The sequence below is a fragment of the Beta vulgaris genome, chromosome 2 (assembly GCF_026745355.1).
Source record: "Beta vulgaris subsp. vulgaris cultivar EL10 chromosome 2, EL10.2, whole genome shotgun sequence".
NCBI lineage: Eukaryota > Viridiplantae > Streptophyta > Magnoliopsida > Caryophyllales > Amaranthaceae > Beta > Beta vulgaris.
In genome coordinates, this window is record NC_079203.1 from 56,259,580 (window position 1) to 56,287,457 (window position 27,878).

The following is a 27,878-nucleotide window of genomic DNA, read 5'->3' on the forward strand; positions in this document are numbered from 1 at the left end:
TCAAATATAATTGAAACTCAAAGTGTGAACATTTAGAAAAGAGAGAAAAAATTAATATGATGAAAATTCTTAAATATCCGTGAAATCAGAATTTAGAAGTTAGACAAGGAAAAAAAACTAAAATTGTATTATACTTTTCGGTTACAATTTTGGGATCATAGAGAAATTAGTGAAATCCATAAAAAAACTATTATAAATTACAAAAATGAATAAAACCAAAAAAAAAAGAACATGACGATATTTAGTAAAGAACATCATACTGATTATAAAAGAACATGCGCATATAAGACTTGAGAAACAAAAAATATTCAAAATCACAAAAATGAATGACAACATAAAAAGAACATGGAAGAATCTTATTCACAAAATAGAGGTGAACTTACGTACTAACTTGCATTTTCATTTGTTTACTACTTAGTATTACGCCAAAAATATCATCGCACGCATCGCGTGCACAAAAGACTAGTTTATTGATAGTTTAGGCCTGCTCCCCAATTTATTTCAGTTCAGTTCAGTTCAGTTCAACTTTAGACAATACTTTTTACTCTCACATATCACTATTCATTTCAGTTCAGTTCAACTCAATTCAATTCAATTCAGTTCAGTTCAGTTCAGTTCAGTTCAGTTCAGTTTAGTTTAGTTCAACTGTTTTATGTCGAAGAGAACAGACCCTTGGTCTATATTCTTAAAGGAAGAGTGCCCTAAATTTCTCTATTACTTTTGATTAAAGATTACTCTCCGGTTTCATTTTTATTGTTACACTTTGATAGCTTATACTATTCACTAATTTCACTTTGACCATCATTTGTGATTTATACGTGGATGAAAATATAGTCATGTGCGATCTTGTTAGATTCATCATAACATGTATTTTATTAATATGTACTTTTTATAATTTTTACAAATACAAAACTAAAGCTATATGTCCTCAAAGTTTCGCATTGACATACGTGAAAAGTGTAAGTGTGTAGATTAAAATGAAACGGAGGCCCGGGGGAGTATATATTTTGAGGAGAGTTAAAATATCAACTTTTTTGATATTATGTCCAATATTATTTGATTAAAATTAATCAAATTTGTAAATTGAATACATTGAGAAAACAAAACAAATCCAACCATTTTAGAAATATGGAAAAGTTTTTTTTTTTATACAAGATTATCGCTTATTGGTATTTTAATAAGGTTGTTGTTAGGTGTCTCCCCTTTACCGGGTGTGCTAGCACTATGAAAGTTTCTGTCTACCGAGACGGGATACCTAGTACTGGTCGAGTCGTCTTTCTCTTGAGTTATGAATAAAATACAACGAATAATTATAAAAAAAATTAAAAAATAAGGCTGTTAAAAAATAATTTTAGCTACATGTCCTTTATATTATTAAAACAACTAGTCCATCATCCAGGCTCTTGCAATGCATTTAAACTATAATTTCTTAAAATGTTAATATGTGGTGTATTCCAAAAGTAATTAGCACCACATTTTTTTTTGGGGTACATAATGGAAGTTAGGACACCGTTCTCTCAAGGGAGACTCCTAACGAATCAAGAGTAACTAATTTATTTAACAAAGATTCCGTAGAAATATCCACGTCTACCGAGAGCAGCAGAACTAGTGTGACCTTTTTTTGATAGAAGATCTGCTACTCGATTAGCTTCCCGAAATATATGCTTGATGGTATAATATCTAAAATGCTGAAGTAATTGTCGAATGTCATCAATTAGGGTTTGGATAGTCCAGAGGCAAGTGTACTGCCTTTGCAGCACTCTTATAACTACTTGATTATCTCCTTCAATATATAGATCATGAATATGTTGTTGAATGGCCAGAATCAGTCCATTTCTTAGACCCCAGGCTTCAGCAACTAGAGCTGAGGTTTGGCCAAATCGATAAACTTGAGCGGGCACAAGAAGACCAGCGGAGTTGCGAATGGCAACACCGGCAGCGGGTGATGAGTCAATAACTAAACCATTAAAGTTAAACTTGAAGCAATTGGATGGGGGAGGTTGCCAGCTAACTGCGATGGAAGTGGGGACCTACAACAAGGAATTGAAGAGATAGTAAAGGAAAAATCCATTGTAGCACCACATAAATTGCTGTCTAATAGAACATTCAACCGAAGATTTTTAGATTTCTCAAAGATGACAATCGAATATCTAACATCGATTTGAGCATAAAGGAACAAATCAACAAACAAAAGGTAATCAAGCACATCTTAAACAAAGTTGGGTCCCGTTGATTGATATGATACATTTTTATGATTGGATGTCCATTAAACAATCCTTCAAAAAAACAACAGGATAAAGAGAATTCTATTTGATTGAGTTTTTTTTATTGAAAAATGTTCATCAAACTTGCAAATCAAACTAAATGTATACAAATATATTAAAAGACGTGTGAAAACAATAAAATTGTGCCACGTGGCGCTCTCTTTAAGGAGTTTTAGTTCATGTAATCTATGTTTAATAAAAAAGTTAAGAAATTGCATAGTATAGGGTTTGATTCTAAGACTTCAAGTACATATACTAAAGTTCTAACCACTAGGCTAAGTTGTATTTAGTGTTCTTATCATAAAGTATTACATTAATAAATAAATTTTTTTCTTACTCGGGGCATAGACCGGACCTAATAACTAGTTTGGAACCTAAACCCTGATCGTAACATCATCAAACTCACTTGTAGAGGCGATTAGGTACAAAAAAAGAAATTTATAACAAAATTTATAAAGCTATTAAGCATTGATTTTCCTAATTAATGTCTTATTCAATATGCTCGGGGAGGCCAATAAGGGCCTGTTCTCCCTAGCTTATTTTCAGTTCAGTTCATATTAGTTCAGTTCAGCTCTGGACAATACTTTCGCTCTCACATATCACTATTCATTTCAGTTCAGTTCAATTCAATTTAGTTCAGTTCAGTTCAATTCAGTTGTTTTATGCCGAAGAGAACAAGCCCTAAATCTAAATCTACATTTCCTTGAAGTGAAAGCTTGAAATCCAAACTCTAATCCCCTAATGTATCATGCTCTTGTTCCTGAAGCTTTCAATTATTCCGGTAGAAGTTTTCTAAAAGTGCTTCTACTTAATACTATTCATAGTTAAATATCTAAGTTTTAGAATTGTCTAATTATTAAGGAAAAAGTAACATATATAATATTTTTTGAACTCTCCCTTTTTAGCAATCTTCTCTTTTCATTATTTCTGTGGGTGTTGGATAACACAAAGAGCTGCCTCGCTTCAGTTGCCTCTCTTAAAAGTCTTACACTCGTTCTTTCACTCAAACTTCCTCCTGTAGTGGTAGTCATCGGTGGCATATTGCCTAAAAGCGGGATCGGGAGAAGTTTTTGTATTTAATATCTCCACTAGACATATCACTCTTCGTAGAACAATGAGACCCCAAACCTCGTTTTTGACTTTCAAGACGAGGTTTCAACCCACCAACCGAACCCTTTGCGGTAGCCGGTGTCGGCTAGCAAGTTTTTAACAATTTGGTTAACAAACATAAAAGTACAAAAATCGTAGTCCATAGATGTGCACATTGATGACTAGGAAATGTCAATTAGCAATTTAGCATATCTCTAGACCAAGCATCCATTAAACCTTTTATGTTACCTATAGCTTTTTTTTACTAGAAGAAAAAAAATGCATGTTACACTCCACAAATAACCTAAAGATAGTACTAGTGTAACACATCGAACGAATCGATATGTGATTTGTGCTTTTTGAGATGGATATGCATGGATCTTGCATGCTATGAGATATTAATAATCCGCCACTTCTCATCTCCTTTTTCACCACTTGGTTCTTTTGATAAACTACTCTTTTAACAACTCCTATCTTTCACACCTTTTCACAAAAGCAGGAGGCAAAAAAAAGGATTGACTCCACTTTGTTTTATTTTAAGAATTTTTTCGTTTGTGTTAGATTGGATTTGATAAGGTGATGATCATCAGGAATATTAGTTGTGATTGGGATGTACTATTTCTTTTGTAGAATACTAATCGTATCATAATCTATTGGAGACTCCAAAATTGACACAAATTTATTGAATATCGAATAACAATAGATAAAAGTGAATTTGATATCGAGGTACGGGAGCCTATAAGAGGGCAATGCTACATTTACTCGGTGGATAGTTAACCTATTTGAAATAGAGAATTAAAAAACTATTAAAATTTATGAGTTGAATTCCCCTATTTATTTATTTCTATTTGTAATGAGTTGTTGATCCACTGGATAGATAAAGTTTTTCCCGTACAAGAAAGTAATATTATGCTTCTTTGGTTAATTAGAAAGAAAAAGTGGATCAAATAGTAGGAACTATGAAGAGAAAAGGGAAGAAGAAGAGAAAAAAAAACCTATAAGGATAAGATAAGCATGCTAATATTAACTTACTAAGGTGTTAAACTTAGTGTAAAACATAGAAAGTATGCATTTTTGATAGGTGTTAAACTTAGAGCAAAATAGAGAAAATATTAAAATTTGAAACTTTAGTGTAAAAAAAAAACCATTTTCTTTCTCTTTATGCTTCTTTTGTTTTGAGTTTTAGATCGATATTGGTTTTTGTAAGGAAGCCTTGTAAGAACTCTAGAGTTATGCCTTTTATTAATGAAACGCTCGCAAAATTATTAAAAAAAAAATTATGCCTATAGATATAATGCAAATTAAACAGGGTTGTGATGAGTTTAGATTATGTAACCAACTATTAGCCCATAGCCATCTAATAAGGGTAATATAAAGAGTACAAATAATAGCGTTTTAAAAAGAAAACAAGAGAAGTTCAGAAAAAATAGGGAGGGAACCAATACAAAAGAGAAAGATAGTCGTATCCTTTACTAGCCATAAAATCCGCTGCACGATTAATTTCGCGAAAACAGTGATTGAACCTGCACTCAAGAAAACGAGACACATCAGCACCAGCATCAGCATCTGAAACAATATTAGAAATTTCCCACAAAACTTGCCAAGACTTTTTCACAGAATTAATAACTCCGAAATTATCTCTTTCAATAAACTTAGCTAATACAATAATATCAATATATCATGAATTACAATTAGGAAAATGTTTGAGTAACCCTTAGGGTTGCCAACCCTCTTAGACACATTAGAATAAAATATTAATATGTATGTAATAAATGAGGAGAGAAGAGATATAAAAATAATGTTTTAATGTATTCCTAACCAATGAAAATTCAATAATAAGAGGGTTGACAACCCTTACGTCCCGTTTGGTAGTCGTTAATAAATTGCGGTAATGGGAATGGATTTTAAGTGTAATTTTATTAGGGAAGCACCCTTAAAATCTCCATGGGGAGGCATTTTTTTCTCCATGGACAAGCAATCTCACCCCTAAACTTGTGTTTTTGTCTCCAAGGGGAAGCAATTTTCATTACCACTCATTACCACCTTACAAGGTGGTATTGGATGGGAATGAAAATTCAAGAAGGAAAGTGGACACTTTAGGATAAATTAGCATTACCATGGTAATGGACAATGATATTTTTCACAAATTTACACACAAATTCATTCCCATTCACCATTTATGACCAACTACCAAACGGGCCCTTAGGGTCACTCAATCAATTTAATATGTTAACTACGTAGAATGAGTATCTAGGGAAGTACGCCCTCTGTCTTTTTTTATTTGCTACAAACACTTTTTCACAAAGACCAAGGAGGGAGTGGGACCATTGACATAAATGGAATTAACAAAAAAGCAAATAGGTAAATTGTGGGACCTATGTATTATATATGGAAACATTTACAAAATCAAGAAGGAAGTGATGGCAAATTTGTAAATAAAGTGTGGGACCTATGTATTATATATGGAAATATTTGCAAATGTAACAAATAAATTGAAACACCCCTAAATGGCAAAATATAGCAAATAAAAAAAAACGGAGTGAATACGTTGTATTGTTTCATGGGCTAGGAAGGGGCTAGATATAAATAGAACTTGTGAGAGTATCTAGGTCTTTGGAGACTATGACTCTATGAGTTTATGTCGATAGTTTCGGTAGCAAAGGAAACACTTCGTTGGTTATGCAAAGATGCTCTTTAGTCACTAAAGTGAAGCCACTTCATGCAATAGACTAGAAATGTCGACTTCGTCTCGTTTTCCAATACCTATCAATTCTTGACACCACATTTGACGGCAAATGATGTTTTGAATTTCTTTTAATGCGTGCTAATTTCGATTGATGGTGTTAGGATGAGGTGAGAGCACCTTAATGTCTCACTCCAAAGTTATGCCTTGGGTTTAGTCGCAGCGGCAAAGTTAGGAATCAAAAGTTAACGGAATTAACAATATTTTTAACAAATTTATCAAAAAAGTTATCTTTAACATTCTCAATTCACATCTCAAATAAGAGTATTTATATCATATAATAGCTAATCTAATACTTTCTCCGTTTCAAAAGAGTTGCACCGTATGCTTTTTCACATTTGCCAAGACACATTTTTGAACGTTAATATCTTTAATTGCATAAAAGTAAAAATTAATAAATTTGACATTTAAAATCCTCATATTGAAACGAATTTAACAAGATCTCACTTGACTATGTTATTTTTCCATTATGGTGAGAGAAGGCTCGTCAAAGTTGGTTGATGCATAGTGACCAAATGACAAATGGTGCAACTATTTTGAAACGAAGGTAGTAATATTTATATAAAAAACCTACATGAGCCACCACCATAAAAATATATGGATCGCAAAGTTGGGCTGCGGGAGCCGGGCCCCTACCAACCCCACTTGTAGCTTCACCCCCTCGATTGTAAATTGTGTTTAGGCCTCAAGAAAACCTTAGTTTGGAGCATTTACACTTCAATTATTTGGGCCGTTATAGATAAACCTTGGGCCAAAGCCCTATTTAGTTCACATATTTACCGACGTTTCTCTCGTCCGAAAAAAAAAAATATGAAAAAGGCCAAATTTCCATGAATGATAATATTGACAAATTTTGATGTTACCGCCGGTCAAAATTCCCTCAGATCAACCCAAAAAAAAAATGCAGGGGTCATCTTCATCCCTCGCATTTTCTACTTTCTCTCTCCTCCCTAAATTTTCTCTCTCATGGAAACTCTAAAACAAGCAGGTGGCAGAGAAGACTGCTGGAGCGAAGAATCAACAGCGACGTTAATCGAAGCTTGGGGATCACGCTACCTTCAGAGCAACCGCGGAAACCTCCGTCGAAACGATTGGATCGAAGTTTCCGACGCTGTTAATTTCGCCGGAAAATCTTTCCGGAGATCCGACGTTCAGTGCAAGAATCGCATCGACACTCTTAAGAAGAAGTACAAGGTTGAGAAGGCGAAATCTCCGCCGTCCACTTGGCGATTCTTCGATCGCCTTGATTTCTTAATCGGAAACGTTACGCGTGAAGGTGAGTCGAAGTTGAACTCGAGCGAGTCGACTGAGTCGCGTGGGAGTGGAGATGACGTGGAGGAGAGAGAAAGAGAGATTGTGGTGAAGGAGTTGGCGAATGCGATGGAGAAGTTTGGGGAGATTTATGAGAGAATTGAGAATCGGAAACAGGAGAAAGTTGTGGAATTAGAGAGGTTAAGATTAGAATTGGTTAAAGAATTGGAGTTTCAGAGGATGAATTTGATTGCTGATGCTCAAATTCGGCTCGAAAAGTTTCAGCATTGTAACAAGAAATCTGCATCATCTGGTGAGATTTTCTCTAATTGGAATTTAATGCTTGTTAATACTGTTTTTGTGCTTGAATTATGATTGTTTTTATTGCTTTGCTTGAGCTTTAGATCATTAGAATTTGTCAAATGAAACTGTGTTATCATATGATTGTCTCACAAACATACCATTTTTGTTTACGCTACTTTTCAAGTGATCTCTTTAGCTCAATTAGTTCATTCTAAAGTTTAGTTTCAATTGTTCTGGTGCTTGTTTGGCTTTTAAATTGTTCTGTTGTATTAACAAACGGAGAGAAACAGATCTTAAAGTTTTTCCTCATAGTTATTCAAATCACTAGAAAGATTCAGAACAAAGCATAAATGTTCCGCGAAAGGTAACCTGTATCATTTGAGGAACTCATAGTTGATCTCATGGTCAAAAGAATGGTCCATTTTCGTATTTCTTTTGTGTAGTGTACTCATAAAGTCCGTTTGATTCAACTTATTTTGTCTCATCTTATTTGAACTAGATCTGATCTTATCTGATCTCATCTGAAATAAGTAAAAATAAGTTGAACAGAACAGAGCCGTGTTATTGGTGTGTGTATGTGTTGCCGTGTTGGCTCACATTTTCCCTTGCATCTATGAATTTGTTTTGGTTGTGACTTGTGAGCGAGAATTGAAGTAGAACACTGGAATGCATGTAGATTGTAGGTTCATACTTTACTACTAACAAGGATGAATGTGGAATGTGCTGATAAAAATTTGTCATCGATTGTGATAGGATATTGCGCTTATGAAATCCGTTAAAGAGCACATCAATTTTTGCTATATGGAAATCAATATTGCTTAGTCGTTCATTAATCAACTAGAAAGCTGTTAGCATTGTACATATGTTCTCTCAATCACTGAGGGCTGTTTCTTTCGCATGTCTGATACAGCATGTACCTTTAAACAGGAAAGAAACTATAGTTGAGATCATATCGCTATTCGCTACATCTTCTGGAAGAAGATATGTTATTTCTGCCTAATGTTATGTACATCAGATTGAAAAGGTTGGTTCAAGGAGCTCACTCTTTGCCTCCAGGTATCAGTGATTGTAAGTGATCTCAGTTATATTAGCTATAAATTAATTCATGTAACATAGATGTCATTGTAAATAACATTCAGTGTGTACTGGTTACTTAAATCGGAACTCTAGAGATCATGTTCTGTGATGATGGTCTATCATTTTGCATCATGATTAGTTTCTCATGTAATGCCTGTATGGCTAGCTACAAAATCAGGCTACATACTCGAAAGTCGAAACCTCTTAATGTGCTGGGTATGATGGGAAAGAGTACAAACATATCCCTCTCCACTTATAGTTCTACCTTGCACGTGGATTATGCTACCCAGACTCTTCATTGTGTTAGATATCAATATTACAACATGGATATGGGCGCATTTACAGTTTATTTTGGATTAGAAACATGGAAAGTCATCGTAAATTAGCTGAACCTAACCCTTAGAATGTATCTATGTCTATATGATTTCAGAGTCCGAGTAACATATCACGTGGATGTGTAAGAGCCTATGTGAGACCTCCACGACATATCTGTTGACCTTGCCTAGGTATGCCTTATACCTTTCATGATTCCCCCCCTGCAGCATACAGTAGAAGGCGGAAGGGAGAAGAGTTTACTACAATCATTCGTTTTGTTTTGTACTTGGAACGTGCGTATCGGGGGAGTCGAAGGATTATTTGTCAAAGGGGGTGGGTATTCATAAATCATAGGCTATGGAATGAAGGTTTCATATCTCACCAAAGGGGTAGGCGAGGTATCTATAGATTGGAGTTCAGATACTTTGGGATTTGAGTTGTTCTAATTTACCTTACCTGATAGTTAACATTGCTATCTTTACTCAGGCTTTTTTTCTCACCTTCTTCTTGCCCATATGAAGGGTTTCTGAGTTTCGACCTCAATGCCTCTAGTAATTGTCCCTATAATTTTGTTTTGAACTTGGATTTGCTAAATTTTTATCTTGATTTTGGATTATTATTCTATTTGTCTGTGGCTGTTACCTTGTAGTAATGTTTTGGATTAGGTGCTCACATTTAAGTACTACTTCTATTTAATATTGTTTGCAACGATTAGATATTTTCTACTCACACTTTATGTCAAATTGTTGCAAATAATATGAAACGGGGATTATTAGAATACGGCATAAGGTCATAGAGACCTAACCTTGTTCTTCCTCTTGACGTGACTTGTATTGTAATTTGTTCATAATCTATGCTCCCCTTGAAATCTATATTCAGATTAGTCATATTGATTCACATCTACAATAGGGTTAGCATCTGTAGAAGAAAAGAGAGGGTTAATATTTGTAGAAGGAGAGAGAAGAAATGGAAAATGAGGGAAGAGAAAGCGAGGTGAAGACTGAAGAGGAGGGGAACAACGACTTTCCAATATCCTTTCATAAAACCGATTTTGATTATCAAACTTAATCTTAGTCAGCAATAAAATTTCATGGGGTAGTACTACATTGTTAATGTTACTGTTAAAGCAAAATTTTTGGCCTCCTCTCTACTGATACAACTTAGGCCCTGTTCCCTTCAATTTCTTTTTTCAATAAATCCGATTTTGATTATCAAACTTAATCTTAATCAGGAATATAATCAGTAAACTGTATAGAAAGAGAACACTAAAAATCAGTTAAAATTAGTTAATTAGTAAAGTTATTTTAGTTGAAATAAAATTAGATATAAACAGAGGTTTACAGATTAGAGATTTAGAGTGCATTAAGTTGCTAAATTGAAGAACTATAATACTTAGAAAACATTGGATTTTGGTTTTTCAATTTGGTCAAATAACCAAAAAAGGTGTTAGGTTATTGACATTTTGGTTGGTTGAAAAGTTGACTTTGAAACCAAAATTAAAAAGCTGTCTGGAGTAGACAACTTTTTAATTGACTATTGGCTTGTTAATCCACAAACTCTCTAATAAACAACCAACAATCACAACTGATTTTACCAAACTCTTTTGCAAACAACTGCCTTAAAAAGCTAATACATACCACTAATACTTCCAACCAGTCAAAGAAGTCAACTAAACCAACCAAAAGCCAATAGTCGATAGTCGATTGTCAAAAAATCCCATTGTAATTTTAAGAAACTCATTTGGGGAGTTGTAAATCATGTTCGTAAGATCATCCTATGACTTAATAATAAGAAGTTTAAATGAAAATGAATGACAAACTACTTACTTAAACATCCTCAGTATGATCCTTCTAAGGCCTTGTTCTTTTGGATTGAAGTGAGTTGAACTGAACTGAATTATGCTGAACTGAACTGAATGAACTGTGAAAGGAAATTATTGAACTAAATTCAAATTAACTAAAATGAACTGAACTTAATTGAAAACAAGTCTAAAATAACAAGGTCTAATGTCCTTAAAATCATCCTTGGATACCAAATTCATTCTTTGGTAAAGTTTGTGTGTCTCATGGGCTCATGGCTCCACACAAGCTACAAGATTTGTATACAATCAATTCAATGTCAAATCATATTCATCATTATTTTTCTTTAGAAAGGTCATATGGATTGCATGCCACATGTTCAATTAAGCTCCTATTTCAAAATTACTTGCAATATAATTACTTCACGTAACTTATACATTATGTCATGTTGTTTTGGATTCAATTTTAGTTCATTTTAGTTTTGTTAGTTCAGCTCAGCTTCATTAAGTTTAGTTGGGTTCATTTCAGATTAGTTTTAGTTAATTCTGTTTAGTTAAGTTAAGTGGAGCTCCATTAAATTCAAGGCAGTTTAGTTTAGTTAGCTTCATTTAATATAGCTTAATTTAGTTCAACTCCATTAAATTCATTTTAGTTTAAATTCAATTCAGTTCAGTTTCATTCACTCCAATTCTATTTAATTCAATTCAACTCTAATACGTCCAAAAGAAAAGATCAGGGTGCGTTCTCTTCACCCTAACTTATTAACAAACCTTGAGTGGAGTTGATTTGCTTTGATTTTCCCTTATGTTTACACTTGATTAAACTTGATCAACCCTGATTGAACTTGATGAGACCTAGAACTTATTATTTTAAGATTAAGAAAGCGCGCTTTAGTCATCTTTCTATAATATTTTGGCGCGACACAACTACATATTATTCACACATAGAAAATCATAACTAATATTAGGTGTTCTAACTTTGGTACTACCCTTTTGCATATTTAGCTCCACTCCCACAAAATATGTGCAAATATGTGAGATTCATATCCCCTACTTTACTTTGCTACTATCCCTTGGCTTCTGCCTTTCAAGCTCAAAGCAACAGGATCAGATGATGTCAATTGTCAAATGAGCTGATTTTTGGTCAGTTATCTTCCTTGAATTTGCATTCGCACATGCAAAAAGTGGACCAATAAGGTTAACAGTAAAACAATGTTATGTCCATAGTTTTCTTTAGATCATGATATGTGTTGGAATTTTATTTTTCTCTCTTGATGAAAAGAAAAGAGAAGAAAGTTTTGGGTTAGCTTTTATGCGGTATGGGGTGTGCCAAATACACAAATGTCGCATCAAATTAAAAATGCGCAAACAGTACAGTTTTTTCGTGCATCAAATGCGATGGTTAAGCTTCATTTTCATTATACAGCAAAGATTAATGCATTGTCCACTACTCCTCTTTATTACTCCACTTCTATATATATTTCTCTTTTCGTCTGTGTTTTCAATCCACTTTTTTTCACCCATTCTATTATTTTTATGAGTTTGTCTGGTAAAAAACCGTCTAGTTTTAAATTAAAACTAGTTATTAGGCCCAGGCTATGCTCCGAGTAAGAAAAAATTTCATTAATTAATATAATACTTTATGATAGTAACACTAGATACAACTTAGCCTAGTGGTTAAGACTTTAGTATATGTACTTGAGGTCTTGGGATTGAATCTTATACTACACAATTTCTAAAATTTTTATTGTACATGAATTACATGAACTAAACTTCTTTGGGAGAGCGTCATGTGACACAATTTCTTCTTTATGCACACCCTTTTAATATATTTGTATAGATTAGACTGTCTCTTTTAATAATTTTTGTATTTTTATTCTCTTAGGATATTTCTTGGCGAGCCATCTCAAAATTCTAGCACCATAATTTCTTTATGTGTAACACAAGATTTAGAACTTAGAAGGTTAACTAGTTTTCGGCCTGAGCAATGTTTGAGTTGTCGTTTATATTATGGTACATTTTGAAATTTCGTGCAATGACAAAAAATATTACTAATTGTACCCTATACATTTTCGGCATTTTCAATTGTATAAGCACAAAATAGCTTATTAATTATAAGACGGATTTTCAATTGTATAAGCACAGTGTACAGGGTTCATTTTCAATTGTAGCATATATTTTTCATGGACTCTAATGTAAATTATATGATCATTGGTACCGTTAATTATATACTACCTCTGTTTTTATTTAGTTGCAACATTTTGACTTTCACGCTTGCCAATGTACAATTTCAAATCGTTTTATCTCTAATTGTATGTAAGTAAAAATTATAAAAATTTGATATTATGAAAGCTTACATCGAAACGAATTAAACAAGACCCCACATGACTATATTTTGTTTAACATATAAATCAATAAATGTGGTCAAATAAGAGAACATGAATAGTGCAATTTGTCAAACGTTGCAACTAAAAAAGAACGGAGGTAGTATAAGTAAAAAATATAAAAAGTTGATATTTGAAAACTACATATTGAGACGAATCGAACAATATCTCACTTAATTATTATTATGGATTACATTTGAAAGTTTGTCAGTTTGAGTATAAAAAAATGTTGTAATAGAAAAAGAATAGAAAATGTACATTTTAATTATAGTAAAGATGATTATACTTGTATCTTTTTTCTTTTATTAGAGAAATGATACATGTAATAATTATGTTTTTTGGTAGTTGAGGGATAAAAAAAACATTTTCGGCATTTTCTACAATTCTAATGGGGACTTTGGTGATGGAAAAAAAAGTATGACGACAATGGATTCTCTAGGAATAGATATATAATATAGTGAATAAGAGGCGGTAACTCAAGGAATGCTACTTCAAAATTTAGGAATTTGCCCAGGATTCAAATTCTCATTTCAATTATATGTTCTGTAATTTCTCTTGATCGAGGTACTACCAATGGACCTTAAGCATGTTGTCTTCTTGGTAGGATTCGTCCTTGCTTCAATTATCTCTACTAATCTAAAAAAAAACAATACTATACTACTCTTACAAAATTTATCGTACACTCCGGTGTACTGTGATCATGATATATCCGGAGTTATTTTTTTGCTCATTTCTCATTTGAAATAATTTAAATGAGCAAAAATCCGTCTTGAGTGTACCCTGTGCATGGTGTATTTTTTTTTTGCTCATAGCCGTTAATTACTTTTTATTAATATTAATTTTAAATAATAATATAGTGAAGTTATGATTAAAGATCAATTAAAATCTTGAGATATTAATGATCATAACAATTTTTGCGATATTAGTGGTCATAACAATTTTTTGAGAAACGTGCCTGCCTTAAATTTTATAAATGGATTGGAGGGAGTACTCATCAAGAAACTAAAATTCATAACTTTTTTTTTGACGTACTAAAATTCATAAACTTATGTACCTCTATAAGGTCTTAAATAATTAACCACGTAAGATGTAACAAAGCAATAACAGTTCACCTTAGCCATGTTTAATATGGACCTAAACCAAATTAAGAGAGAAATAGATTTACATTAGATTTAAATTTAATTACATTAATTATAAAGGAAGAAGATCAGAGACTTGACCAAAATCAGTAGTATTATAAACCCCACTATCAATTTGGCTAAATTGATCTGAACTTATTAATCCATTATTTAATAAATTCATATGAATAATATTAATATTATGATCATCAAAACCAAGCAAACCATTGTCATCAGTACTAGTAGCAGTAGCAGTAGCAGTAGCCGTAGCAGTAGCAGTAACATTAGTACGTACACTACCGGCCTTGTAGTGTGCCAAGCGAGCACGGGCGAGGGCAAGGTCGTGCTGGAGCTGGAACATCCGCCTTTGCAGCAGTACGATGGCACCGATACAACCATAGACCGGGTCTCGAAGGCGGGCTTCGGCCTCATATGATAAAGAATTGACGGTGTCCTCACGGTGCTCTTCAGGGACTTCATTGAGAATTTTGCTCACATTGCTGGCTCCAAATACTTTGTGGACTTTGGCAAACTTCTTGGGTTCGTCTGCTCGAAAGTGCGGTGCAAATATGCAGCTTGGGCTGCAGCGTCGCTTCAGCAGCTTGCAGGCTGCGCAAGATGAGCTTGATCTGGGCTCATTATAGCCCTTCATGGTTAGTTATTCATCCAAAAGAAAGAGATCAGCGAAAGTAACACACAGCTTACAGTACACTACCACTGCTGTGTTGCGTGTGTGTATCTTAAGATTTAGGACTTAAAGCTTATCCTAGCTTCCTGTAGTAGTGCTCTACTTATATGTGGTTGATAAATCTAGTGTGCTTTTTTTCTTTTTCTTTTTGTGGGGGTTGGTTATTTTGAGATTTCCTTATTCAATAATAGTAAAAACTTTTCAAGGAGGCTAATCAGGTTGCGGACTTCTTGGTCTATAAAGATCGTTCGTGTCGTTCTTTTTACCATTTGTTTGAATTTCGTGACCTTAATTTTCTCTCTATCATCTGTAATGATATTTTAGGTTGGTCCTTTATATAAAAAAAATTAATTGTAAAAACTATTTTCGAACTGCAATAGTTGTTAATGGTATCAAAAGAAATTTTTAGTCCCAATACAAGTTAATTTCAATTTTCACATGATATATGAATATTTTATAGTACCAAAACTTTGCATAATAGTATTAATGTACTAGAGGAACCAAATTTGGTATTGGAAAGTTATTTAGTTAGTACTATATAATGTTGTGATAATACTTTTGGTAAAAACAAAAGTGCATAATTAGAAATGTTACTATTTGTTACGGTCCAAAGTGGAGTCCTAACTATTTGTGTTTGCACAGCTTTTTGAATGAGATTTGTGTGGAGGCCGGAGGGGAGATACTAAAAGAGTCCATCAATTTGGCTAAATCCTATACAATGCATTTATTATTTGTTGATTTCAATTTAAAATAAATTATAAATAATAAAAATTATAAGTACTCTAAATTAGATAATATTATTTTAAAGTAAATTATAAATCATAAAAATATAAGCATCCGGAGCATAGCCCATACCTATAAACTAATTAATTAAATTTAAAACTTAAATAAAAGAAAATGAGCTTACTCTAAATGAAAAGACTAGTAGCAGACCATCCTGTTACCCTAAATTAAAAGTGTAAACAAAAGTTTGATGGAGAGAAGAGGACAAACACATCTCTTCATTATCTAAGCAAGATAGGGAAGCTAAAGAAGATTACGGTAGTGAATTTACCGTACGGCCACCATCTCTTTCTTCTTTTTCTCCCCTTTGAAAAAAAACCCTTAAGAGTTTTTATTCCATCAATTCGAATTGTCACTATCTTTTTCGATGGTGGTAAGCCCTAACAATATTTTCAATTGGGCCAATGTATTGAATATTTTCTTGGAGATGGTATTCTTAGTATAGAGAGGCAACTAAATTATGGATAAGAAACATAAAGGTAATACAGTGATTTGAAATGAAAATATACGTGTAGTTAAATATTAATTATTGAATACTCAATTCCCTCTTGTATCTTTATTGAAATATCATGATCAATCCGTTCGACTACAATAGCACCAAAAAATTAGCTCGAGTACGTAATTTTCATATTATATATAGGCTGTCGAAAAAACCTATGTCGTTAATTTAGAATATATAAGTTTTTTCTTAAAGAGAATTTTCGCTTAAGCCTTGTTCAAGTTTAGAATATAATTATAGGTAACAATTAATTCTAAATAGTAATTCGGTTTTCAAGTTTGATGCTCATAGTAGTATAACAAAATACAACAATGAATCAGTAAAATCAGTTTTTAAAAGTTAAAATATGTTTTAAACTAGTAAAAAATAAATTGAATTAGTAAAACAAACACTTGGACATGTAAATAATCCAATTCAGTAAAATTTAGATTAAAAAAATAGTGTTAATTTAAAAGTTGTTGGTAATTTTTATTATAACTATTCGTCTTTCCTGATATCCTATATTTTCGATATCGAATCAACCACAACATTGATTAATTTATCTTTCCATGAAATAATTTTTTTGGGCAATAAGCCATGATTCCTTCTTTTTTTATCTCCATCATACATTAAGAAACCAGTGAAATTTGTAGCTGTAGTGGCCTATTAGCTCAGTTGGTTAGAGCGTGGTGCTAATAACGCCAAGGTCGCAGGTTCGAGCCCTGCATAGGCCAAATTTTTTTTTTGCTTTGAACGATTCAGTTTTAACCGCTAGTGGAATAGGATTTTGCTAATTGCGGACCAACTGTTACTCAAGTGGGAGGAAAGCTATGTAGGACATAGGACATGAAATGCTTATTTAAACCACTCTTATTTTGTTCTTATTGGGGTAATAGGAAAAGGACATGATAGTTCATCTACAAAGGGAATTGATAATACTCATTTTGATTTAAAGGAAAAGAAGTGACACTACCTGAAAAGTACATTTTTTTCTTGGCCTATTTGCTTTGATTTGAAACCTTCCATCATGCAAATTGTAAAGCAAAGGTCTCTAGTTGCCTAGGGTTTTAGGTACTTACATGCCTACTTCAACTTCGATTATTCAATGTTGGATACAACTTCGATTATTCAATGTTGGATACAACTTCGATTATTCAATGTTGGATACAACTTCAAACAGATTTAAGTAGATTACTTTACATCTTTTTGAAAAATAGTACTACTAATTATAGACAACTAAGTTAGTAAAAATATTTCCTTAAAGTTCTTATTTCAAGAACTTTTAAGAGAGTATTGAGATTATTGAAATATCTAGAGATAGAGTTATTTAACTAGTAGGTAACTCTTTTTTATTATTATTAGAACAACATATTATTTTAAGAAAAAATATGCAATTTTCATTGAGCTGCACAACAAACTACGTATTGTATATAGAGAACGTATTGTGTCGGACTCGTCCGACCATAATCTTGGTCGGACGACTTTCAGGTGGTTCCAATTTTTTTCAGTTAGTCTTAATTTTCTTTCAGGTAGTCTTCATTTTTTTCAGGTAGTCTTCATTTTGTTTTCAGTTAGTCTTCTTTGTTTTTCAGTTGGTTTTTGTGCTTCAGTTAGACTTACTTGGGTTTCAGTTGGTCTTTATTCTTTTTCAGGTAGTCTTTATTTTTTTTTCAGGTAGTCTTCATTTTGTTTCAGTTAGTCCAACTGAAAGAAAACAAAGTCCAACTGAAAGAACACAAAGTCCAAATGAAAGAACACATAGTCCAACTGAAAGAAAACAAAGTCCAACTGAAAGAAAACAAAGTCCAACTGAAAAGAAAATAAAACACTAACCTTTGCTTTCTCTCACTTTCTCCTTCTTCTTCATTGAGTGATTATGTGGGATTGCTTATTCTTCAATTACACCAACTAATTATCCTGCATTGCCGTACTACTATCCTTCTGTTAGTTACTTTGATGATGGAGAAGCTTCTGTTTCCGGTGTTTCCGGTGGTGTGATGGTGGTGGTTGTGGTGGTGGTGGTAGTGGTGGTGGTGGTTTATGTGGAGAAGCTGTAACTGCATATTCGACCTCGATATGGTTATGGTGCTTCAGTGGCCGAAACTACGATCAATCATACCCTTAATTACGACAGGTTGCGCCAATCTGACAACTAATTACCGAGCTAATTCAGGTGCAACACCTCATTATGCCAATCTCACGCACTCACTTTATCTCTCACTTGTTTCATTAAGCACTCTTTTTTGTTTCTTTGACCTTATCTACATAGACGTTACTTAATGAAAAGCACTACCAGTGTAAATTTGAATTAATATTTGCAGGGATGTGAGAAACTAGTAGAGCACTTTGGTAGGAACAGGTTTGTATGTAACCATGAAGACTATCTGCCACTTTGCTTCAACCCTCCTAGATATGGTTATGGTGCTTCAGTGGCCGAAACTATGAGCGGAAAATGCTTCTCCTCATCCCTATCGCTTTTAAAAAAAGTTTGAGTTTTGGGCTCAGCCCGTCTGACAGTAAGCATGGTCAGACGGTCTGACCAATACTTTCACTTGTATATATATTCTCTATTATTTTTTAACACCCGCAAAGCTGAAATGTGCGCAACGACAAGAAAGGAGGGATGAAAAAAGATTACATGCGTGCTAGCTTGCTAGGAAAGAAAAAAAAGAAAATATATTAAAAAATCTGTCAATATTAAGCAAGTAATAAAGAACTTCCTATAATAAGAAACATTGCAAGTACGTACTATTAAAAAAAGATGATGAAGTATATAATTATCATCTTGTCGATGCCATTTACAACAATCTGAACTAGAAATGGATGTAGTAATAGTTTTTATTACCTTGTGTAGCTTGTAAATTGCTTATGAAAGATTGACATTATAGGTCTTATGTTTTAGCCTTAGATGAAATGAAAAAGAATGAAGTTGATTCTCATTCTCTTAATTGTATAGTCACATATTTGTATATATATATGTAACGTCTTCTAAAAAAATTGTTACATCATCAGATCTAGAAATGTACTCCCTCTGTTTTTTTTATCTTTCTCACTTAGAATATTGACACTATTCATGTATAGAGAGAATCTTCTCAAATGTTCTCAATTTATAAAAAACATAGTCATGTGGGGTCTTGTTTGATTCGTCTCAATTAGTACTTTATTAAAATTCAATCGTTATAATTTTTACTAATATATAATGAAAGATATTTAAGTTTTAAAACGTGCATTGGCAAACGTGCAAAGTCAAAGTAGGAATGATAAAAAAAAACAGAGGGAGTATTTCTTCAAAGACAACTTTTTAAAAATATACTACTAATTTATTCAAAAGAACTTAAAAATTAGAGCTCGTCTATATATCCATTGATGTATGATTTTGTCTATGTTCCTTGTTTAACAAAAAGAATTTAGAATTATTGTAGTAGCAAATCAATATATCTACTAGCCAACGTTGCTATTAGAGCTATGTCAAAGGGGAAAAAAATTAACTATAATATCTAAGATAAAGCCTACTAATGTAAATATGGTGTAAAAACAGAAAACAGTAACATACTTATGAGCTCAAACGTGATCGATGGATAGATGTGAAACCACATTCAGAGGTGCAAATTAGAGGCAAGTTGTGATGGCAACATCTTTTCTAGTGAATTATGCTCGGCTTTTCTTAGCCAAATTCCAAAGGGATTTATTTTCTTCTTGTTTACTAAAAAAAGGCTCAACTCTTATTGTGGGGTAGAAATGGATATGGATATCCATTTTTCAATTTAATCGGGTTGGGCCATCCACGGGCTAGTAGGCCTAAAATTACCTTTTCTTCTTTCTTCTTAACTGGTGGATGACCATAATTTCAAAATACAAGAAAGCCAATGGCCTAGAATTCATGCATTCACAGGCCATACCTTCTTTGTTTGTTGTTTTTACTTGCACTATTTCGTTTTTGGTATTATTTATCGATGAATTTTGTTAAGCTATTCACATCATCATATAAAAAAGGTAAAATTGGCCTCAACACTTTGAATTATAGCTCGGGTGCACCCAACACCAAACTACGACCAGTAGCCTAAACACCACCAACTATAGGTTGAGGTGCATGTCGTATCATAAATGAGGTCGGACACCTAAAATGTTGCTGAAGACGGTGGATTTCTATGGCACAGGTTGTACCTCACCCCGTATTGGTGATACAGACTATACTCCACCCCGTAGTTGGTGGTGTTTAGGTTACTAGTCATAGTTGGTGGTGCTGGGTGCACCCGAGTTATAGTTCAGGGTGTTGAGACCAATTTTGCCTATAAAAAGAAACATAGGCAAGTGGAGTCTTGTTAGATTCTCTTATGGCCTGTTTGGTAGTTATTAATAAATTGCGGTAATGGGAATAAATTTTAAGTGTAATTTTATTAGGGAAGCACCCTTAAAATCTTCATAGAGAGGCATTTTTTTCTCCATGGGCAAGCAATCTCAACCCTAAACTTGTGTTTTTGTCTCCAAGTGGAAGCAATACCACTCATTACCACCTACAAAGTGGTATTGGATGGGAATGAAAATTCAAGAAAGAAAGTGGACACTTTAGGATAAACTAGCATTACCATGGGAAAGGACAATGATATTCTTCGCAAATTTACACACAAATTCATTCCCACTACCACCATTTATAACAACTACTAAACGAGCTGTTAATGCCATGATTCCAAATATCAAATTTTATTAATCTTTACTTATACGCAATTAGTGATATTGACATTTTAATAAGCATCTTGACAAACGTGAAAAATAAAACGATACAATTTATTAAACCGAAGAAGTATATAAGGGGAATTAATCAAGTATACAATTTATTAATTTTCATTTTTATTTCTAAATTCTAACGTCATCCGACTTATAAAACAATAATTTGTCCCGGCCTAGTCAATGCCGGCCGTATGCTTTTCTTACAATACTGGTACGTGCTTGCTAGTACGTATGATCAGGATATATGAGCTCACTTATTATTTCTGAATACATTTTTTGGCTTTAATTATATGAGTTTAAGAAAGGGTTTTGTACCTTTTCTTCTAACTAAGGTGTATATAACAAGATGAGGATTGCCATATGTCAAGGCTTAGGAGCTTAATTGAATCAATATATAGTGCAAATAATACTTTTTCTTGTCTTTGTTTGTTCACTTTCTGGTCAAGGAAATTGTTTTTATATAATAATTTACGTCAAAACTGCATAGATCAAGTTGAATTTTAAGTATTAAGATGAAAGCGTATGTTATTGTTCTCATAGTGTTAGGCTCTGTTGCTGCTCTAGGTCTGTTTTTGTTTTTCATAATTACATGCAGAAAGAAGAAACAACGAAAGAGCTCCATAACAAATATTGAAGTTGAAGTTACTACAGGAACAAATAAAGGTGAAAAAGATGATGTGCTTCCTTTAAGAGGAGCTAGTGGTGCTATTACTTCTACTGCTGTAACAGTCAGCGTAGGTTATGGTGGCACTAGCAAAGAAGGTGGTGACCGTGATGGTAAAGCTGGAGCGCCTGGTGGTGGCGGGCGTGCTGTAAACGATTGTAAAGGAAGTGGTGGCATTGGTGATGGAAAAAATCGCATTAGAGGTGTTGGTGGTGGGAACAACCGCAACCAAAGTGGTGGTGGTGGAAATACCCCTGGAGAAATTGGTGGTGGTGCAACCGGTATTGGTGTTGGTGTTGGGTTATATGGTGGATTAGGTAGCGGTGGTGTTCATGGCGGCGGTGGTGGTGATGGGGGTGGGATTGGAGGTTGTGCTAGTGGGAGTGATGGTGGAGGTGGAGGTGGTGGTGGAGGTGATGGTGGAGGAGGTGGTGGTAGTGGCGGGATGGGTGGTAGTGGCGAGGGTGGAGGAGGTGGGGTGGTAGCGGTGGGGGTGGAGGTGGAGGTGGCGGTGGTAGTGGCGAGGGTGAGGAGGTGGTGGTGGTAGTGGTGGGGGTGGAGGAGGTGGTGGTAGTGGCGGGGGTGGAGGTGGAGGTGGTGGTGATGGTGGTGGGAGTGGGTTTGGTGGGGGTTGTGGTGATGGTGGTGGAGGTGGGTTTGGTGGGGGTTGTGGTGATGGTGGTGGAGGTGGGTTTGGTGGTGGATTTTAAGTGACGATGAATTGTATATGTGTATGACGATGTATTTGAAATAATTTTCGGAAGATTTGTTTTATGAATATTTTCATATTGTATTGAGAGTGAGGGATAACCTACTAACCTAGTGGTTAGAGTTTCCCTTCAAAAGGTCTTGAGATCGATTTTCACTCTATGCAAGTTTGGATCCCCCTTATTCCCCAAATCGTCAATGTTTCTCCTTACCTTATTAAAAAAAAATGGCATCATATCGTATTGGTTGAAAAATCTTTAGTTATTGTTTCCTTGTCCTAAAAGGCATTGTTTCCTATAACTCTATAAGTATGTATTTACTTCTTGATTAATGGAACATACACAATTACGTTTCTCAAAACTTATCATGGTATAAGAGCCAATGGTTTAAAAATCTCATTTTCTTAAAAGTTCCAACTATTTCCTTCACACATCATCCTACTTTGCTCTTCATTGCCAATACCTCCTTTTATTTCCATCCCGCGCATTGCTAACGTAAATTCTGCATGCCGTTATGGCCTCCCGTACTAATGGCAACTAACCAGAAGCAATCAAAGGCGGCTAAGGTTATGTGTAGGGTGAGTAGTTACTATTTAATTATATTATCTCCATCGAAATATAAAGCCTAAAGGCTCAATTCTATTAGTTGTTCGCTAAAAAAAAACACCTAAATCTAATTACAAATATAAAGAGAATAATTCTTCTCCTATTCTCCAAAAAAGCCCCATTTTATACTCTTTTATAAACTTCTACAGGCTAAAACCAAAGTATGAGAATCGATATATTGGAAGAGATTACCGCACTTGCATTGCATCAACAAAATCAAAATAAATTAGTCGTACATAATTAATTGCATGATTGCTTCTCAATTTACAATGTCAAACAACTTGAATACACAAGGATGACGACTACGTAAGAATAAGATATCATATACTGCCACAGCACCACTTCATCAGCAACCGCCACAGCCTCCACCTCCACCTTCACCGCCACCACTAATAAATTTGAGATTATATGAAAATGGGCATGGGTTACCCAATAAGGAGGAGGAGAGTTTAGCCACTTACAAGCTAAGAGGTTCCATCCTAAAATCAATTGGTGATAGGAGGAGTAACTCCTAATCTTATAAATTGGTTTATTCTCTCCTCTTTCTCCAATGTGGACACTCACAAGTGGACATTTAATGGTTTCAACTAACTGGAAAGGTAATAAAAAATAATCCTCTCAGGGGATTGACATCCTGTCGAGGTAAACTCTTACCCAGTTGCTTGTTTAGAAGGCCCAGTTTAGAAGAGATCCACACTACTCGGGCTCGATACCATGATAAATTTGAGATTAGAAAATGGGCATGGGTAACCCAATAAGGAGGAGGAGAGTTTAGCCCACTTACAAGCTAGGAGGTTCCATCCTAAAACAATTGGTGATAGGATAGAGTAACTCCTAATCTTATAAAGTGGTTTATTCTCTCCTCTTTCTACAATGTGGGACACTCGATCACAAGTGGACATTTAATGGTTTTCAACAACCATCACCACAGCCTCCACCTCCATCACCATCACCACGGCCTCTGCCACCGCTGCCACCATAGCCTCCGCCACCGCTGCTATCACAGCCACCGCCACCCACCACATCCCGTAGCGGTAGTGGACAAAGCAGCATCAAAAGCCATAACAACAGCTACTCCTCCCAAAATACACATATTACCATTCTTACACTCTATCTATCTTTGTAGCTCTGCTGCCTCTGCCAACTTCAACTTCAACATCACGAACTCTTACACCCAGGGCCGTCTCATAAAATTAGAGGCCTTGTGCTAAGATAAATTATAAAGATTAAATTTTTTGGTGTAAAAAGAGATGGAAGACTTATAAATGGGGCCTTTTGAGAATAGGAAAAGGAAAAAAAACACTAAATAAAAATTAATCTCTTTATATTTGTAATTAGATTTAGGTTTTCTTTTCCTTTTTCTTTAAACGGACGACTAATAGAATCGGCCAGGCCCTTATATCTCGGAGTCTGTGTAGTTGTTCACCCTACTCATAGCCTTAGCGCCTATGCTTACACCTTTATCTTTCGCTGTTGCTTTGCCAACTCTTACACCTAGCTTTGCCAACTTTAACATTACAACTCTTACACCTCTATCTTTCGTTGTAGCTTTGCCAACTTTAACATTACCAACTCTTGCACCTCTATCTTCCCACGTAGGTCTTCCAACTTCATCATGATCACCAGATTGTGCAAAGTGGAGATTTTTATTGCTTCTCTCTTTTGATCAGATAGTATATGAGTGGAGCGAGTACTAAACTAACACTGACACTGACAGCTACTATGAGCTAGCCGAATTAGATACCTAGATTTCATATTGATGGAGTGATCCAAGAAAGCAGATATATAAATTTTGTGGAGTGGAGGAAAAATTTTTGAGGAACAAAAATAAGAAATTATTGTGGAAGCGAGATACCGAATTTAAAGATGTGATTATACCATGTTGGATATTGTGAAAACTCTTGAATTGGAGTGTTTTTCCTTGATCATATTAATAGTGAAACATACAATATATTAGTTCTAATTGGATTAAGAAACCTAATAATAGTATAATACTATGTTACAAATTATTTCTTTACCATTTATATCGAAAGAGAATTCTATTCTCTATCAAAAAGGTGAAGAACTCAAAAGAAGGATGTTTAAAGCCTTTCAATACAGCTATTACAAAAACGAATTATACTATTGAATTGAGATATGTTATTCATAAACCAATCCCCAAAATTTCTCGATTTGGATTCAATTTTCAATTTCAAGTCATTATCCAAAGTTATCAACCCTAAAAATGATATGTTTCTCAATTGGCATCGGTGTAGATTCCCCGAGTCAGCTATTAATATTGAGTTGAATTCAAATTACTTTTCTCTCTTCCTCATTTATGTTCTTACTTGAAATTTTTATTCTATTTAAAATTACATAAAATCTACTAAATTTTCTCAATTATAAGAAAAAACGTAGTCATGTGAAGTCTTTTTTTTGAGGTCTTATTTAATTCCTTTTAACGAGTACTACAAATCTACAATAATGTGAAATCTTTATAATTTCTACTAATAGATAATAACGTATACCTTATTCGTTTTGAAATAAGTGAAACACTTCTTTCTTTTATCTGATATTTTTTAAGGGAAGCGTTTTACTTATTTTTAAACGGATAAAGTATTAATATAGTGCATTGGTAAATGTGTAAGTCAAACTAGTAACATCAATAAGAACGTAGGGCGTAGCAATCCAAGGGCATGCTTTGACATTATTGTCAGTTTAGCAGTTGCTCAACCACACTTTAAATTTGATATGTGAGATCATATTATCAATGAAAGTCAAAATTTGTAATATCATATTTCATAATTTGACCATTTAAAATTTATTTATTTTACGCCCATTAAAATAATATTTGTATATGCAATTCGTCTCTAGTGGATCGAGTTCACAATTATTTTTTGTGAATCCACATTGACTATATCACACATAAACTCACTATATAAGAGAAAACCGACTATATTGAGAAAACTGACTATATCATATAAAAACTAACTATACAAAAGGAGATTATGTCATACAATTGAAACTGGCTACATCAAATAGAAACTGACTATATCAAAATAAAAACTAACTATCTCATATGATACACGGTGTATAATAAGTTATTGTGAACCGGGTCCATTTAAGTTCTTTTGTTGAATATATCATTGTAAGTGAGATGAATACCTCTTGCACAAGTGGAGGGAAATTGGAAAATGTTGTAAAGTTCAAGAATCAAATCTTTATCACAAGAATAGCAGAAGGAGGACCTCCAACTAACTAGGTCAATGATTCATTACTTTAGAGGGGTAGATTTACATGCATTAGTAAGGTCGCTATATATGTCTGTACTCAACCAAGCTTGCTTGATGCAGGTGGTGGGAACTCATCTTGTGATTTTGAGGTTACAACTTCGAACACCACTACCTGAATGTACTTGGGAGTAGGAATTCTCTTATATCATCCTTACTCTCAAGCTTGACCCGTATGCTAGGTTGGCTGATTTGCGAGAGGTGCTAGTTTAGTAGGGTCTGTACTCTCTATATATATTACGTATAATAAGGATAAGCAAAATCATAAAGATCCATGACAACTTTTATTACTTTAGGCAATAATAAGCAACCTTGCGTAAAACTTTGCATGGGATGACTTAAACATAAAATTGTCAAGACACACATAAGGTGGAGTATTGAACTACTAATGAACAGCGAGATAAATCATAAATAGCATTATTGAATTGAAACATGCACAAATTCGATAGATGACCTTGAAATACTTGTCCCATATCGTAACTTTCAATCCCAATACTGATTACTTAATCTGATCGACCATAGGATAAGAGGGCATCATCAGCAAGTCTGAAAATCCGCCAATCTTGCAAAATATGAGCTCCCAATTTCTCATAAAATGTATGAGAAGCCACATTCCAAGTTGTAACAGTCCACTCCATTCTAGCATACCCCATCTTCACAGCTTGACTAGCAACCGCCTTCATCAGCATTCCTCCAAAACCTTTACCTCGATAGCCTTCCCTCACGAACAAATCCTCCACATGAAACGCGGGTTTCGACAAAAATGTGGAGTAGCTAGGGAAGAAGATCACAAAACCTGCAATGATTGTTCCTTCTTCGGTGCGAAAAAGCTCCATTTCTGGGTCATTGATGGGGTGAGGAAGGTGTAGAGTGGTTTCGATATGGTTGAAGTGTTGAGTTGAGGGATGATTCGGTGCGAAAGGAGTAGATGAGACTTCAACGAGGAAAACAGTGACAGTTTTGAAGGGTTCGAAAGGAGTTTTGGAGTTAAAAAGGGTGGAAGAAAGAGCAGGCTTTGTTGCTTCACATTCGTCACTCAGATGGTAAAAAGCTGCCATTTTATGTATGAGTCCATGAATGAAGGGAACATCTGATTCATCGGTTGCGAGTCGAACTCGGACATACAAGATGTGATTGGAATGATCAGATTGCTGCTTTTTCTCTTCTGCAGGGAGAGCTGTTTTTGGTTTTAGGTTGTATGCAGGCAGTACAGGCGCCATTAGTTGAGATTTACAACGATTGTAGGGAATATTTTTTTGGATGAGTGACCTAGTGGAAAGGAAAAATAAAGGGTGAAAGAAACACGAAGAAGGTTTATAGTAAAGTTATTGTGTTTTGTGTGTGGAGAATTGAGAATGTATGTTCCTATTTATAATATCATTCTAGTAAAGAGGAATTCGTGTATTACTTACTTCCCTCCCTCAAATAGTTTGATTTTTTTATTTGTTTACTAGCTCGCGAGTCGCCAGCACATTGTTTACTAGCTCCCTCAAATAGTTTGATCTTCCACGTTAACACGAGATTCATGCGAGCAATTGTCCAGCAAGCACAGCAATTCCAACAAGCGCCATTAAGATTTAAGGCATTAGATTAACAAACCAATTAAACACGTC

The 27,878-nt window shown here is 34.3% G+C and overlaps 4 protein-coding genes and 1 non-coding gene across 7 annotated transcripts; 3 read left to right on the forward strand and 2 right to left on the reverse strand.

The window, feature by feature from the left end:
- The first annotated feature begins 6,808 nt into the window (after positions 1-6,808).
- LOC104903115 (trihelix transcription factor ENAP2) lies at positions 6,809-8,836 on the forward strand. Of its 3 annotated transcripts, none has more exons than XM_010691117.4 (2): positions 6,809-7,660; positions 8,404-8,548. In XM_010691117.4, the coding sequence occupies exons 1-2, from the start codon at positions 7,063-7,065 to the stop codon at positions 8,427-8,429; spliced, it is 624 nt and encodes a 207-aa protein (XP_010689419.1). In that variant the 5' UTR covers positions 6,809-7,062; the 3' UTR covers positions 8,430-8,548. The 3 variants fall into 3 exon arrangements, with proteins under 3 accessions (XP_010689419.1, XP_010689410.1, XP_010689426.1); XM_010691108.4 differs by lacking the exon at positions 8,404-8,548 and adding an exon at positions 8,561-8,836 and having other exon boundaries at positions 6,812-7,660; XM_010691124.4 differs by lacking the exon at positions 8,404-8,548 and adding an exon at positions 8,578-8,836 and having other exon boundaries at positions 6,840-7,660.
- A 5,532-nt stretch (positions 8,837-14,368) lies between these two features.
- On the reverse strand, positions 14,369-15,088 carry LOC104903105 (LOB domain-containing protein 21). The gene has a single exon (XM_010691095.3). It carries the CDS (start codon positions 14,992-14,994, stop codon positions 14,416-14,418), a length of 579 nt encoding a protein of 192 aa, XP_010689397.1. The 5' UTR covers positions 14,995-15,088; the 3' UTR covers positions 14,369-14,415.
- A 1,863-nt stretch (positions 15,089-16,951) lies between these two features.
- TRNAI-AAU (transfer RNA isoleucine (anticodon AAU)) lies at positions 16,952-17,025 on the forward strand. The gene has a single exon. It is a non-coding gene; the product is annotated as a tRNA-Ile (tRNA).
- Positions 17,026-21,531: 4,506 nt separating this feature from the next.
- Positions 21,532-26,384, forward strand: LOC104883322 (uncharacterized). Its single transcript, XM_057393057.1, has 2 exons — positions 21,532-22,084; positions 26,329-26,384. Exons 1-2 carry the CDS (start codon positions 21,532-21,534, stop codon positions 26,382-26,384), a joined length of 609 nt encoding a protein of 202 aa, XP_057249040.1.
- Positions 26,385-26,520: 136 nt separating this feature from the next.
- LOC104903096 (L-ornithine N5-acetyltransferase NATA1) lies at positions 26,521-27,660 on the reverse strand. Its single transcript, XM_010691087.4, has one exon. The coding sequence runs from the start codon at positions 27,483-27,485 to the stop codon at positions 26,769-26,771; it is 717 nt and encodes a 238-aa protein (XP_010689389.2). The 5' UTR covers positions 27,486-27,660; the 3' UTR covers positions 26,521-26,768.
- Between the last annotated feature and the right edge of the window lie 218 nt (positions 27,661-27,878).